This window comes from Lates calcarifer, linkage group LG1 (genome assembly GCF_001640805.2).
Source record: "Lates calcarifer isolate ASB-BC8 linkage group LG1, TLL_Latcal_v3, whole genome shotgun sequence".
Classification (NCBI taxonomy): domain Eukaryota; kingdom Metazoa; phylum Chordata; class Actinopteri; family Centropomidae; genus Lates; species Lates calcarifer.
Genome location: NC_066833.1, coordinates 1,346,224 through 1,360,571, shown reverse-complemented (window position 1 = coordinate 1,360,571; position 14,348 = coordinate 1,346,224). Strand labels below are relative to the sequence as shown.

The following is a 14,348-nucleotide window of genomic DNA, read 5'->3' as shown; positions in this document are numbered from 1 at the left end:
TGATTATAATTTGAATCATAAAGTAATTTACATTACATTGGACAACACTGCAGGAGGCGCCCTGCAAAACAAACGGCATGAACATGGTGACTTACCTGAAGGTGTACATCTGGTTCTCTACACGCTTGTCAGCCAGGAAGAAGGTGTCGGTGAGAATGCCGGTATTGAGCTTCTCCCACTCCTCAGCATCTTTGGTTTTGCACTCCAGGTTGTAGGAGAGGTTTGGGCTCCCACCATCATAGTCAGGCCTCCTCCATCTCAGATAGACGTAGTTCTTACCAATGTCAGTGACTCTGAAGTTCTCAGGCTCACCAGGCTTCTCGATGGGGTCAATGGCCAGCAGAGGGGTCTTGGTCTCCACGCAGGGTCCAGGTCCTAGCTTGTTTACGGCACAGACACGGAACAGGTACTCGTGGCCCTCCATCAATTTGGCCTTGATCTTGCGATTGGTGCAGTTGGAAGAGATCATAGACCACATGCTAATGCTGGGCTCACGGCACTCCACGATGTAGTTTGTTATCTCGGATCCACCGTTGTCCTGAGGAGCATCCCAGTTGATCATGCATGAATCCCTGGTTGAATAGGTAATGTGCAGGTTCTGGCAGTGGCTGGGTCTGTCCAGAACATTGACTGTGATGGTGCAGGAGGCCTCGCCACCCTCATTTGAAGCTTTAAGCATGTATTTGCCATGGTCAGTTCTTGTGGCCTCCTTGATTTTCAGGTGGACCACAGGCAAGTTCTGAGTGATAGTGATACGTTTGCTGTTCTCCAGAACTGTCTCCTGCTTTGACCAAAGTACATCAGGGTCAGGACGGGCCTTGATGTAACCGATGATGTTGATGTTGTGTCCAACACGCACAGTGACATGTTCACGGCAGGTAGCCTCCATCTCAATCTCTGGAGGGATTAGGATATCCTGAGCAGTGATGGACTCTGGGATTTCCCTTGGTTCTCCATCTCCAATCATGTTTGAGGCATAGACTCTGAATCTGTAGGTCACACCCTCCTCCAGACCCTTCACCCTGTAGGCGCATAGCTTGATGAAGTCGTCCAGGTTAACTTTTTTCCATTCCTCTGTATCTGCTTTCTTCATTTCCACAGTGTAGCCCAGGATAGGGCTGCCACCGTCTTTTGTGGGTTTGGTCCACACCAGGTCAGCAGTGGTCTTGCTGTAATCTTTAACTTTGGGGTTAACAGGGGGACTGGGGACAGTGATAGGCCTGCAGGGCTTGCAGGGATCAGAGATGGGAGATGGGCCACTGAAGCCGGCGATATTCTCAGCAAACACTCTGAACTCATACTCACTGCCCTCAAACAGACCCAGGACTCTGTACCTAAGGTCTTTGCAGGGTGTCTTATTGACACGGATCCATTTTCCTCCCTTGTGTCTGCGCTCAATGATGTAGCCAGCGATCTGACTGCCACCATCAGACAGGGGCATGGTCCAGCCGACTGTAACAGCATCTTCTGAGATATCAGAGATCTGTGGCTTACCAGGCGCGCTGGGTGGCATGAAGCTATGCTCAGCGACAGTGGGCTTGGTTTCCAGAGGAGCACCAATGCCCATCTTGTTCTCAGCACGAATGCGAACCACATACTCCGTTCCCCTCTGTAGGCGTGTGATCCTGAGCTGTGTGGCAAGGCTGCCAGAACTCACACCTCCCCAGGTCTCCCTGTTGGACTCTCTCTTCTCCACAATGTAGTTGGTGACGGGGCTGCCACCATCATCCTTGGGAGGACGCCATTCAATTGTCATGGAGTCAGGAGTGACCTCCAGGATGTTGGCAGGTCCAATGGGAGCAGCGGGAACATCCAGAACAGTGACGTTCAGGGCCGCTGTCTTAGTTCCAGCTGGGTTGGACACAGTGAGCAGGTAGGTGCCAGTGTGGTTCCTGGTGCACTCATTAATGCTGAGCACAGTGGAGAAGTTGTCAGTGTCGATCTTGACATTGTCCTTGCTGACGATCTCCTCTCCTTCAATGGACCATTTGGCAGTGGGAACGGGGATTCCTCTCATGATAGCTGGCAACCTGATGGTGGTGCCGGCCTTCACGATGATGCCTTCAGTGAGCTTAACATCCACCTCGAGAATTGGAGGCACTGTGGATATGCAGACACAGGAGGTCATCCCTTACTTCTACACTCATTATGTTAGAAAACACAGAATACTTAATGTTAACTGACCAACTATAACAATTGCTACAGAAATGCGCATCTGTGAACCTCTAATTTCAACTGAGAGTAAAAACCTAAAATCTCTCCTTTGATAAATAAATTATATATGTGTGATCCAGTGTACAATTCCTCTGATACAAAGCACTGGGGTTCCATCTTGTATCTCACCCAGTTTCTCCTGGCACAGGATAGGCACGGTGGTGTCAGGTCTGCTGAGGCCAATGGCATTCTCAGCCCTCACTCTAAAACGGTAGGTCTTTCCTTCCTCCAGGCCAGTCACATGACTCTCAGGGATGCTGACGGTCTTCCACTCTTCCCACTCTCTCGCTCCCTCCTCCTGATACTCCACCAGGAAGCCGGTGATCTCACTTCCTCCATTGCGGTCAGGCCAGTTCCAGACCAACCACACCTCAGTCTTGTCCACGTCGGCATGGTGCAGGTCTTTAGGAGGACCAGGAGGGACTGAAACAGACATTTAAGTTTGAACTGGTGAGTTTTGTCATTCACAACATAGACTCCACCTTCCTTGGTCCCTTTTTTTTCTCCTTGAAAATCATATAATGAATCCCAAGAGGTTTGTCCTCTGTGTAATAACTGAGTATTTCCTTTGTATTCAAACACATTAATAATACACATTAAACTGTTGAATAGTCTTGACTGTGTTGTTACTCACAGAGTGGGTTCATTGCCTTGATGGCCTTTGGCGTCTCAACATATTCACTGCGGCCATACTGGTTCTCAGCAGCGACTCTGAACGTGTAGGATGTGCCCTCCATCAGGTGCTTCAGCATCATGCTGCGTTTCTTGGATGTGGAGCAGACGGGGACCCACTGAGTGGATGCTGTGTCTTTCTTCTCCACCACAAAGTTTGTGATGCGGGTACCACCGTTGTCCTCTGGGTCCTTCCAGGACAGGTAGGCAGAGTCGCTCCTGACGTCAGACACCCGGAGGTGCTGGATGGGACCAGGTTTGTCTGGATAAAACACACGAGGGACGTCACAAAACTACCGAGCCTTACTTGTCAATTGTGGCAGAAATGGAATTTGCTAAAAGCATCATATCAATCCCAATGACAATTGATTATCTGAACCAAACCTTACATATAGAAAAGAGCAAAACAAACTCAGGTATTCATGCTAATATTTTCTTTGTGCAATTCTTACCGAAGACCAGCACAGTGCAAGTGACGGTCTTGGACCCAGCTGGGTTCTCCACAGTTAGGGTGTAGTCTCCAGAGTCACCTCGGTTACAGAACCTCATCTCAAGCTTAGTGCCTGCTTGGTTGGTTTCAATATCAGCCCTGGTGGGAACCTCAGCGTCGTTCTTCTTCCAGGTAACTGTGGGGAATGGAACGCCTTTGATACCAGCCATCAGTGTGATGTGAGTGCCGGCCATGGCCTTCACCTCACGGGTCATTCCAGCATCCAGAATCAGCTCTGGGGGTTCTGAGGGGATGAAGAGGAATGGCATGTGAGACATTAACTGCTAATTCGTTAACACTGCTTGTTATCACATTTGATGGACAAAGCACTTCATAAAAGAGGTGCAGGTAATACTGAAACAAAAACCTACCAAGTCTGTCCTGCACTCTGATTGGCTCCTTCACATTAGCCGGGTCAGACTCTCCGGCAGCGTTAACAGCCATGACTCTGAAGCGGTAGAGGGCACCATCATCCAGGTTGATCACCTTAAACTTGGTCTCCTGGCAGGAGTCAGGAGTCTGGTTCACCTGAGAGCAACAGAAGAACAAAAGCTCAATGACACATTTCAAATCATGCAGTACAAAGGTCATGGGGTCATTCAAATCAAAAGGGCACATTTTCATTTTCTTGGCAGGAAATTCAATTAATCTGTCAGTTAAATTTCAACCATTTGAAAACTGCCTCACCTTGTGCCACTCCTCTTCTCCAGCCTTTTGGAACTCCAACAGGTATCCAAAGATCTTTCCTCTGCCAGTGTCAGTAGGAGGCTCCCAGGACAGAGTCACTGACTCCTTGGTGAAGTCGATGGCATGGAGGTTCACTGGTGGACTGGGTTTCACTGCGGCCAAAGACAGGTAGGAATTATCGTAATCAGTTTATAAAGTAACAGGAATAAAATGAAGTATTGTTTTTAGAGATGAACTTACCGATTGGATCTTTTGCAAAGACAGGCTTGGATGGTGGGCTTGGGTCTCCGGCTCCCACCTCGTTCTCAGCGCTGACTCTGAACTCGTATTCACAACCTTGCAGCAGCTCGGTCACCCAGTACTCCACCTTCGGATGGATTCTCTCTGTGTTGCAACGAACCCACCTGGAAGGACACATGTAGCCATTAATCTATTAGCCTCTGAGAAACATGTTCATATTTTCTGTATAAGATGAAATCTGGTGTTTTTTGGGCACTTTATCTCAACAAGGTGTGTGTTGTATACCTGTTGGCCATGGTCTCCTTCCTCTCCACAATGTAGCCTGTGATTGGTTTTCCTCCGTCAGCAGGTGGCTCCCAGCTGATGAGGGCAGAGTCGTGGTAAACCTCCTTCACTGTGGGCTGTTTAGGAGCGTCGGGCACCTCTGCGATGGAAACAAAGCCACACTGATCAGACACTGTGGGATGCCTCGTCTTTGCGACATGCATCAGCTTATGAACAAATGTTTTTTGTTTTTGTTTGTTTGTTTTTGTCTTGCAGAGAATTTGTCAGGGCTTACTGAAGATGTCTCTGGCCTTGGTCTCTGCAGACAGGAGTGGGTCGCTGATGCCGTAGATGTTCTGAGCCATGATCCTGATGATGTACTCACGACCCTCGATCAGCTTCGGCACCTGAAGCAACAAACAGCAGGGGGAGGAGGACATCAGCCCTGAAGAGTTACTGTCCAGTTTTTGTATGGACTGAAATGCATCCGTGCCAAAAACTATTAAGTATTGGGAGTTGATGTCACGTATCTCATCAGATTCCAAACTTTGTTTTTCCTTATTCTTTGATCAAATATTTACTGATTTCTATCAAAATGTCATCACTATGGTATTTAAGTTCTTTTAGTTTTATTGTCTGTGTGAAAATATATGGTTATACAAACACAATTCAGTGTCCACTGAATTATCTTAACCTATTTTCATACCCAAAATCAGCATCTGGAACATAATCCACGTGTGTATTTTATTTGCCCACCATTCTGCCCACCAATAAACTCACCCTGCAGGTGGTCCTGGTGCAGGACGAGGTGACGGGCATCCACAAGTCTCTGTTGGTATCTCTCTTCTCAATGATGTAGTTGGAGATGGCACAGCCTCCATCGTCCAGAGGAGGGTTCCAGGAGATCACCATGTAGTTCCTGTAGACCTCATTGAACACTACAGGGCCCTCTGGAGGCTGAGGCCGGTCTGACAGACAGAAGCATTCATACAGGTTTGTTTAAAGCCAAATTAAAAAAAAATGTTTTTTAAATTTTAAAATCTGGAGACACCATGTGACAGTAGGTCAAATTTGCACCAGGAGCTGAGTCTCTTCAAACCTGTGTGTGACTATAGTGAGTTTTAGTGGAGCAGCGACTCACCGACCACAGTGATGGTGCAGATTCCTGTGCGAGTTCCGGCAGCGTTCTCCACAGTGACGCAGTAGCAGCCGCTGTGCTCTCTCTTGGTCTTGCTGATATTGAGGCTGAGATGGCGGGTGGTGCTGTGGAGGCTGATCTCCTCGTCTGCCTTCAGCTCCTCGTCGTTCTTCTTCCAGGTGATGGCCGGGGCTGGTTTGCCGCTGTAGCGTCCAGACAGCATGCAGCTGTCTCCCACCTTCACCATCATCTTGTCCCTGAAGTCCAGGTCCAGAGTGGGTGGTTCTAAGGGGTGGAAGAGGGACAAACATTTTGACAATTTAAAAAGTTATTCAGCATTTATTAATACTGATTTACTTAACAGAATTTCTGCAGTGCTCACCAGATTAATAACACATAGAATGAAAATTAATAATTTATTTTTCATGGTCAGAGCAGATGAAGAATATGTCCTTCAATGATTCATTAAGTACATTAATTTATTGTAATGTAATGTAATTGGGTGAAATAGTCCCAAGGGGAAAATGAATGTCTGAACCTAGTTTCATGATAATCCATCTGACAATTCAATCTGGACCAAAATGGCAGATGGACTGATCGACCATTGAATATCCACCAACTCAAAACTTCCAAACAAGTTTAAGCGTCTCGAGATAACTTCTGTTATGAATTGGCGCTATATAAATAAAATTTGACTTGACTTGACTTGAAAATAACTTAATGTATTCTTTACTCAATAGGTTTGTCGTTGTCACTCACCGAGCTCATCCTTGCACTGCACAGGTTTGGTGGCGAAGGATGGTTTGCCCTGTCCCACCTGGTTGACGGCGGAGACTCTGAACTCGTGGCTCGAGCCGTCCTTCAGCCCAGTCAGCGTGAACTTCCTGTCCATCAGCTTGTCCTCACCACCTATGCGTGTGAAGTTGTCCCGGCCGATCATACGGGACTCTAGGATGTACGCGGTCACCTCGGCACCTCCATCGTACTTTGGCGGTCTCCAGGCGACAGAGATGGAGTCCTTGGTGACGGCAGTAATGATCAGGTCCTCTGGACGCTCCGGGACGGCTGAGAATAATAATGGGATTTATTAGACGTATATAGAGGGGCCAACTTTTTTTATATGTCAGATTGTTGTGTCTGACTTACAGATGGGGTCCTTGATGAGAACCATCTTGTCGGTCTCAATGAAAGGTCCCATGCCGATGATGTTCTCAGCTGCGATCCTGAAGAAGTAGCCCTTGCCGTCGATGAGTCCCTGAACCACAGCATTGTTCCTCGTCACTGTGTAGGAAACTGAGGTCCAGCCCATGCGGTCTGACTCCCTCTTCTCAATGATGTAGTTGGTGATGGCCGAGCCACCATCATCCTCGGGGGAGTACCAGGTCAGTTTGCAGGAGTCAGTGGTCAAATTCTCGCCAGCAAAGGGAAGACCAACCGGTCCAGGCACATCTAGAGAGAGAAGAGAAGGGCCAGGGAGTCAGACATAGTGGAAAGTAATTGTAGCAAGCTCCAATTTTTAAGTCTTTTATTTTATGGCCCTTGCATATTTGGTTCAGCCCACTGAATAGCGTAGTGAACATACTTCAATAAAATATTAGGCTTTGTTTTGTATTAAATTACTCAACAGTAAATACACGTATAGCGGAAACAATAACCTGATGGACAGTCAATCGATTAGTTGTTAAAATAATGAGCATATTAATGCATAATGAAAATAATCATTAATTACACTGTTTATAAAATGTCTAAAAGTCAAACGGCTACAACAGTAAAATCCAGCTTTTACATGAATGCACCAGCAATAATAATCTAATAACATAACAGTCACAGTTACTTTTGATACTTTCAGTACAGTATTCACATCCTTCACCTGAGTGAAGGTGCAGCTGGGTATGTTTGAGTTGTTTTTTTCTTAACAAACATTTTCGATAACTCTTCCTCTCTCATTGCGGTCAGGCCAACTCACCCAGGACCTCGACAATAACGGCCTTCTTCCTCTCTCCTCCCTCATTCTTGGCGCTCAGTGTGTAGATGCCCTGGTGATGGCGTCTGCAGTTTTTGATAACCAGTGAATTGGAGATGCCTGTCGTTTCCACCACAGCCTCTTTGGGCACCTCGGCATCGTCGCGGCACCAGGTGATCTGTGGGGCGGGTTTACCGGACACGTAGGCGATGATGCGGATGGTGCCACCAGCGTGGACCACGATCTTTTCCTTGACAGAGGCGTCCAGGTCCATCTCAGGAGGGACTGGATGATAGGGTGAAAATTTGCTCTTTATTAAATGTTCTCAGTTTTATCATCATAAACACATCATGTTTGTTAATCTTTGTTAGTCTTACTTGTTCTGTCTTTGACCTCAATCAGCTCAGACACGAGTCCTGGTTCTCCAACTCCGGCGGCGTTCACAGCACGGACTCTGAAGCGGTACAGACCGCCTTCTTTCAGACCGGGTACCACAAACTTGGTTCCTCTGATCTCTGTGTCCTTTGCCTGGAGACAGATGAAAGTAACATTATCAACAACAAGTTTTTTGACTGGAAAATTATTGTTATTTATCATCAAAGTAGGTATTCTATTTTTATTTTTTTTACCTTGGCCCAGCTCTCCTCACTCTCAGGCTCCTTCTCCTCCTCAGCATCACTCAGCAGCAGTTTCCTCTGAGCCTTCTTCTCTTCCTCCTCCTTGTTCACCTCCTTGAACTCCACAATGTAGCCAGTGACCTTTGACCCTCCGTCCACCAGAGGAGGGAGCCACTCCAGCTCCACTGTCGACTTGGTCCAGTCTGTCACCTTTGGAGCAGGTGGCCCTGGAGGCTCTGTGCACACACACAGATACAAATACTCTGAGTTTGGTGTCTCTGAGTTTCACTCATCAATTTATTTATTTCACACTGATACTCTCTTCATTCGAAAACATGTAACTGTCTCAAATGTCCTCAAATATAAGACAATCACACTCCACTCACTGTCACCACCTCTAATATAGTGAAAACATCTCTTTCTTACTGATAGGGTCTCTGCATAGAATGGGGTCAGAGGGTAAGCTGGGCAGACCGCAGCCGGCGGCGTTGACAGCAATGACCCTGAACTGGTACAGGGCGCCCTCCAGCAGGCCGGTGACATCCCAGTTATTGCCCAGAGGCAGCGCCCGGATTGGGTCGCGTGTGACGCGGGTCCAGCGCTTGGAGGTGGTCTCCTTCTTCTCCACAAAGTAGCCGGTGATGGAGGAGCCGCCATCGTACTTTGGCTCATCCCAGTTGACTGTCATTGACTCCAGACAGACCTCTGTTACAGTCGGTTTCTCACACTGACCCGGGACAGCTGCAAGAGGACAGGACAGTCTTCAATTATCAATACATCATATACACATCAGTTTGTTCACCAGTAAACACGATAAAGAAAAAATACTGATCTCTAGAGGTGTTAAACTGATCTCAGCCTCAATGTTCCATAACCGTTTTATAGACAATAATAAAGAGTGCAATAAATGTAAGCAGATTACAGTCTGTAACTGTAACAGAGAAGTTTTTAGTCTTTTGATGATGAAACTGAAGACAGCTGACAAGACACACTGATCTGAACTCACTGAAAAGGTTTCTGGCCTTCTCCGGCTCGCTGACCAGTGGAGGTCCAACTCCAAACTTGTTCTGGGCCATGACTCTGAACTCGTACTCATGGTTCTCTGTCAACCGGGTCACCACGTAGGCGCACTCCTTGGGATCGTTGGAGACGTGAACCCAGGACTTCCTGTTGTCCTCACGTTTCTCCACCACGTAGTTGGTGATCTTAGATCCACCATCGTCTGTGGGAGGGTTCCAGGCCAAGCCGATTCCTCTCGGCAAACACCTCAGTGAATTTGATTGGTCCAACAGGTGGGCCAGGAGGTCCTGCAGGGGTGGGTGGGAAGGAGGGAGAGTCCCATTTGTTTTATAAGAAACATTCATGTAGCATGATTATGGGAAGGTACTAGTAAATGTTTACATTGAACAGGCTGCCACCATTTAATATATTAGAATTAAAATTTGAATTCCTACTGGTTCAATCACTTGAACCATGACTGATAATAAAGTGGATGTTCTACTGAGAAGGGTTTTTTGAAACCTGTAACCCTATAAAATCAGGTAGTTTCGTAATGATGTGCTGTTTGTGTTTCTCACCCAGCACTGAGAGCTTGATGGCCTTGGTGACGGTGCCCAGACTGTTGCTGGCTGTCAGGCTGTAGAGGGCGCTGTCGTGCCTGCTCGCCTGCTGGATCAGCAGCGTGCACTTGTCTTGGGTCACCAGTTTGTTGATGTGCTGGTCATACTGGACGACGGCCTTCTCCTCAGGTTTGGCCATGGTGGCCTTATGCCAGGTGAGTGTGGGGAACGGACAGCCGCTCACCTTCGCCACGATGCTGACATCACAGCCCTCCTCACCCTCCATGGCTTCACGCAGCCCAATGGTGGGAGCACCTGAAAGGGGAAATGAAAAATTTTATGAAAGTGGCCTGCAACGAAAAAAATTCAACCCTAGCTGGATAAGGTGAAACAGGTGTCTGGGCCTTTCACTCACATGTCTGATCCTTGATGACCATGGGTCCAACAGTGGCAGAGGGTCGGCTAGGTCCGGCAGCATTCACTGCTTTTACCCTGAATTCATATTCTCCTCCCTGCAGATCAACGACAAGATCAAACAAGTTGACAGTGAGTCGAGGTCTGAAGGAAACTTGATTTCAGTAGTTTAGCACAAGACGACTAAAAACAAGCCAAATACAATGAACATGTAACCTGCCCTGTCTGGAAGGAGGGGGAGTTAAACTAAGAATTAATGCAGGCAGGAAGTGGTAAAATGAGAGTGGCGGGATTCCGAAAGGACGTAGACCAACCTCCTTCAGGTCCTCCACCACGAAGGTGAGTTCCTCCACGTCTCTCTTGTTGCACTGTTTCCAGGTCTCCTTCTCCTTACCGCTGGTGTCCCAGCTCAAACGCTCGATGATGTAATGCTTCACTGGAGATCCACCATTATTTTTGGGAGGTTCCCAGCTAAGAGTGACGGTGTTCTTTGTCACCAGGTCAACCTTCAACTTGGTGGGGGGGTCAGGAGGGTCTGAGGAAGAGGAAGAGAAGGATTAGCATTAGAGCAATTCCAATGAGGTTTTGCAAGTTTGTGCTGTATCTCTGTAGTTAGCGCAGTGGGTTTGTTCTCACAGATGGGGTCTCTGGCCCGAACAGGGTCGGTGGTGACGGTGAATGGTCCAAATCCGAGTCTGTTCTCAGCTCGGACCCTGAACAGGTAGTCTTGACCCTCCAGCAGACCTGGCACCACATAGGCCTGGCTGGCACAGGCTGCGTTCACCTGATAACAAATTGATTACAGTTAATCAGCAAATTCAACTGACAGATTAACTTAAAGGGAAAATCAGATGTTTTTCAACCATTTATTTTCAAAAATAAAAAATAATCAAAGCAAAGTGAAGATAAAATTAAATACTGAAAGTTTACCTTGGTCCAGGCCTTGTCAGTGACACTCTTCTTCTCGATAAAGTAGCTCTTAATTCTCTCTCCTCCATCATTGTCAGGGAGTTTCCAGATGAGCCTCATAGTAGCCCGAGTAACATCAGTAACCTTTAGCTCCTTTGGAGGACCAGGGACGTCTGCACCCAGGAGAAAGATACAGTTAGACTTCAAAGAACAACAAAACATACCAACAATCTCTTACAGAAGAAATTCTCAAACATTCTCAAGTCGTGTTAGAACAGTTTAGGGATGTATGCAGTGTCCAAGTCTGTGTAAAAGCAAGACAGATATACCGAGGACAATGACTCTGACGTTCACATGTTTCTGTCCAGACTTGTTCTTGGCGGTGATGGTGTAGCGTCCAGAGTGGCTCCTCAGGCTTACGGGGATGACCACTACAGATGTGGTGTCTGTGGACTCAACCTAAATACACATTGAGACAAAGTGAAACAGTGAGAAAATGAGATTTAATTCCATGAAACATGAACACAACGGACCTTTGAAAAATATAGCATTTGTTTAGGATTTAAAGAAAAAAAGAAGCTTTGACTGTTGAGCTTGGTGAGAAAATCATTGTGTTGTTGTGAAGGTCTCACCTCAGAGTCTACAGGCAGTGTGTGAAGTTTGTTCTTCTTGTGTGACTTGGCTTTGCCATCGAAATCCCAGGTCACCTTGGGAACAGGGCGGCCCTTGATGGTGGCTGGGATCCTGATTGGATCTCCAGCACGGATGCACAGCAGGTCATCAGCCATCACATCAATGCTGATCGAAGGTGGGACTGTCAAGTAAGAAACATCAGTGAGACACAAACAAGAAAACCTTTGGACAGTGATGAAATTGTAACGAGACTTTAAAGTAGGACATACGCTGGACATCCTCAATCAGAACCTCGCTGGTGCGAGGGCTGGGGTCAGACTCGCCAATGTCGTTGACAGCAATGATCCTGAAGCGATAGCGTTTCAGCTCACGGAGACTGGGAACAGTGAACTCGGTCGTAGGATGAAGGGAATCGGGGTCGTTCACCCTCACCCACTCAGATGAGCCTTCATCCTGGATCTGGATGATGTAGCCCTTGATGGGGCTTCCTCCGTCTTTCTCCGGTGGTTTCCAGGACAGCGTGACGCTGTGCTTTGTCTTATCAGCCACTTCAGGAGCAGCAGGCATGCTTGGAGGAGCTGGAGGTGGAAAGCAGCAGGAAAGCAGCAGTATGTGAAACACTACCCATTATCATAAACTCAAATTCATTCATCAGTTTGTTTAAGGAAGGACTGTGATTAATCATTTGGTCAACACCAGACATATTTATTATCCAATGCTTTTAAAAAGAAGCATGTTGTTTGCTACTTACTGATTGGATCAACAGCAAAGGCAGAGTCAGATGGTCCGCTAAATGGTCCAGTTCCTGCAGAATTGCAGGCAGCAACCCTGAACTCATACTCTGTTCCTTCAAACAGACGAGTCACCTAGAAGACACAGAAAAGAAGAAGTATTAAGAAGTGTTAAGAAGTATTGAATGGCTGCCGGTCACTGTCTCCCAAAACCATCCAAAGTTTGTGATGGACTCAAGATCTACAAAGGACCACAATAAAGGTTTTTCATAGACTATTTTAAAGGTCTATTTGAAACCTTTTTAAAGGTGGGTGAAAGACCTTCCAAATGGTCTGTGTTGGGCCTATTTAAAGGTCTAAGATGAAGCATCCTAAAACTCTGTTACAGATTTATGGCAGACCATGTTAACTGTCTGTATAGGGTCTTCTTAAATGTCTATGACAGACCCTCCAAAAGGTCAGTGACGAGCCATCTAAAAGGTCTGTAGGTCTGTTTGGGTTTAGTCCCAAGGCCTGTAGAAGGGTGACAAAAGCTCAATTCAAATGCAGACCCTACATGTGCCAAGTAAGCACTGAAACAGAGTCCCAACAGCTCACCTGGTACTCCCAGCCTTTCATGCCCCTCTTGGAGACTGGCACCTTGTTGACTTTGGCCCAATAGCCAGTGCCCTTCTCTCTCTTCTCCAGCCAGTAGCCGATAATTGTGGAGCCACCGCTGTCCAGGGGAGGCTCCCAGGTCAGGGTCATGGAGGTCTTGGAGTACTCTGCAATGGTTGGTTTCTCTGGTGGGCCAGGAAGGCCGAAGGGGTCTGTGATCTGGACCTCCTCTGTTGTGCAGGGGTCAGATATACCGTACCGGTTCTGTGCTTTGACGCGGAACATGTAGGTCTTGTTGGTCTGCAGGTTCCACACCTGCAGGAGAGGGATGTGTTACTGTTAGTCAAATAGAGTGTTGAGGTTAAAGACCCATGATGCATTTCAACCTGGACTGCTGTGGTAAGGACTCTGATTTGTCACCAGGTGAGCTACTAGGGTGCCCCCATTGCTGTTATTGTTGTTATTAGGACATACCCCGTATTTCCTCTCAATGATGCAGTTGGTAACCTCTTCCCACTGTGGTTCAGATGGAGCTTCCTGTCCTTCTACCAGCTCTGGCTCCATATCCTTCTTTTCAACAATGTAATTGGTCAGTTCGCTGCCACCATTATCAAGTGGTGCATCCCACTGGAGGTAGCAGGACTCTGCCTTGATGTTGGACACTGTAATATTCCTGGGTGGAAGTGGTCGGTCTGAGGGAAGAACATGGATTCAATTGGAATACGGTCATGTGGTTATTTTAAAACTTCAACAGACTAATTTGTCCTACACTCATTTAACACACACTATTTTATAGACTACATAGCACGTCCAGACTTTCCTGCCTCCTGACTAAATCGGTGGCATGTTTCAACTCACCCAGCACCATGACAAAGGTGGTGTGCTTGGCTGAACCCATGTTGTTGGAGGCACATATAGTGTAGCTGCCGCGGTCCCTCCTGTTGGCTGCTGGGATGGACAGTACAGTCTTGCAGTTCATCCTGCCCGTCACTTCTGTCTCCATCAGCAGAGTCTCAGTGGGCTTCTCGATCACCACGTCATCCTTGGACCACTCAATCTTGGGGATGGGGAGTCCCAGGACATCGGCGGGGATCTCAATGGGTTCACCCTTCTTCACGGTAATGGAGTCGCCTTTGAAGTGTTTCAGCATGTGGACCTCAGGAGCCACTGAGAGGAACAGGGTGGGAGCAAAAAAATAATGATAACATTGTAATTCATTT

At 47.2% G+C, this 14,348-nt stretch overlaps 1 protein-coding gene across 1 annotated transcript in view; it reads right to left on the bottom strand.

The window, feature by feature from the left end:
- Nucleotides 1-14,348, bottom strand: part of LOC108874713 (titin-like) — a 203,254-nt gene that overhangs the window by 57,280 nt on the left and 131,626 nt on the right. Inside the window, 31 exon segments of the mRNA XM_051073998.1 lie at nt 96-2,100; nt 2,344-2,637; nt 2,849-3,148; nt 3,339-3,620; nt 3,748-3,904; nt 4,064-4,215; nt 4,304-4,467; nt 4,589-4,727; nt 4,863-4,974; nt 5,348-5,535; nt 5,709-5,990; nt 6,465-6,770; nt 6,852-7,154; nt 7,672-7,953; nt 8,046-8,196; nt 8,298-8,521; nt 8,712-9,026; nt 9,292-9,535; nt 9,537-9,592; nt 9,863-10,159; nt 10,260-10,356; nt 10,573-10,793; nt 10,895-11,042; nt 11,189-11,340; nt 11,497-11,626; nt 11,800-11,981; nt 12,070-12,378; nt 12,552-12,666; nt 13,129-13,443; nt 13,603-13,820; nt 13,987-14,295. Of these exon segments, the coding sequence (XP_050929955.1) occupies nt 96-2,100; nt 2,344-2,637; nt 2,849-3,148; nt 3,339-3,620; nt 3,748-3,904; nt 4,064-4,215; nt 4,304-4,467; nt 4,589-4,727; nt 4,863-4,974; nt 5,348-5,535; nt 5,709-5,990; nt 6,465-6,770; nt 6,852-7,154; nt 7,672-7,953; nt 8,046-8,196; nt 8,298-8,521; nt 8,712-9,026; nt 9,292-9,535; nt 9,537-9,592; nt 9,863-10,159; nt 10,260-10,356; nt 10,573-10,793; nt 10,895-11,042; nt 11,189-11,340; nt 11,497-11,626; nt 11,800-11,981; nt 12,070-12,378; nt 12,552-12,666; nt 13,129-13,443; nt 13,603-13,820; nt 13,987-14,295 (8,449 nt within the window).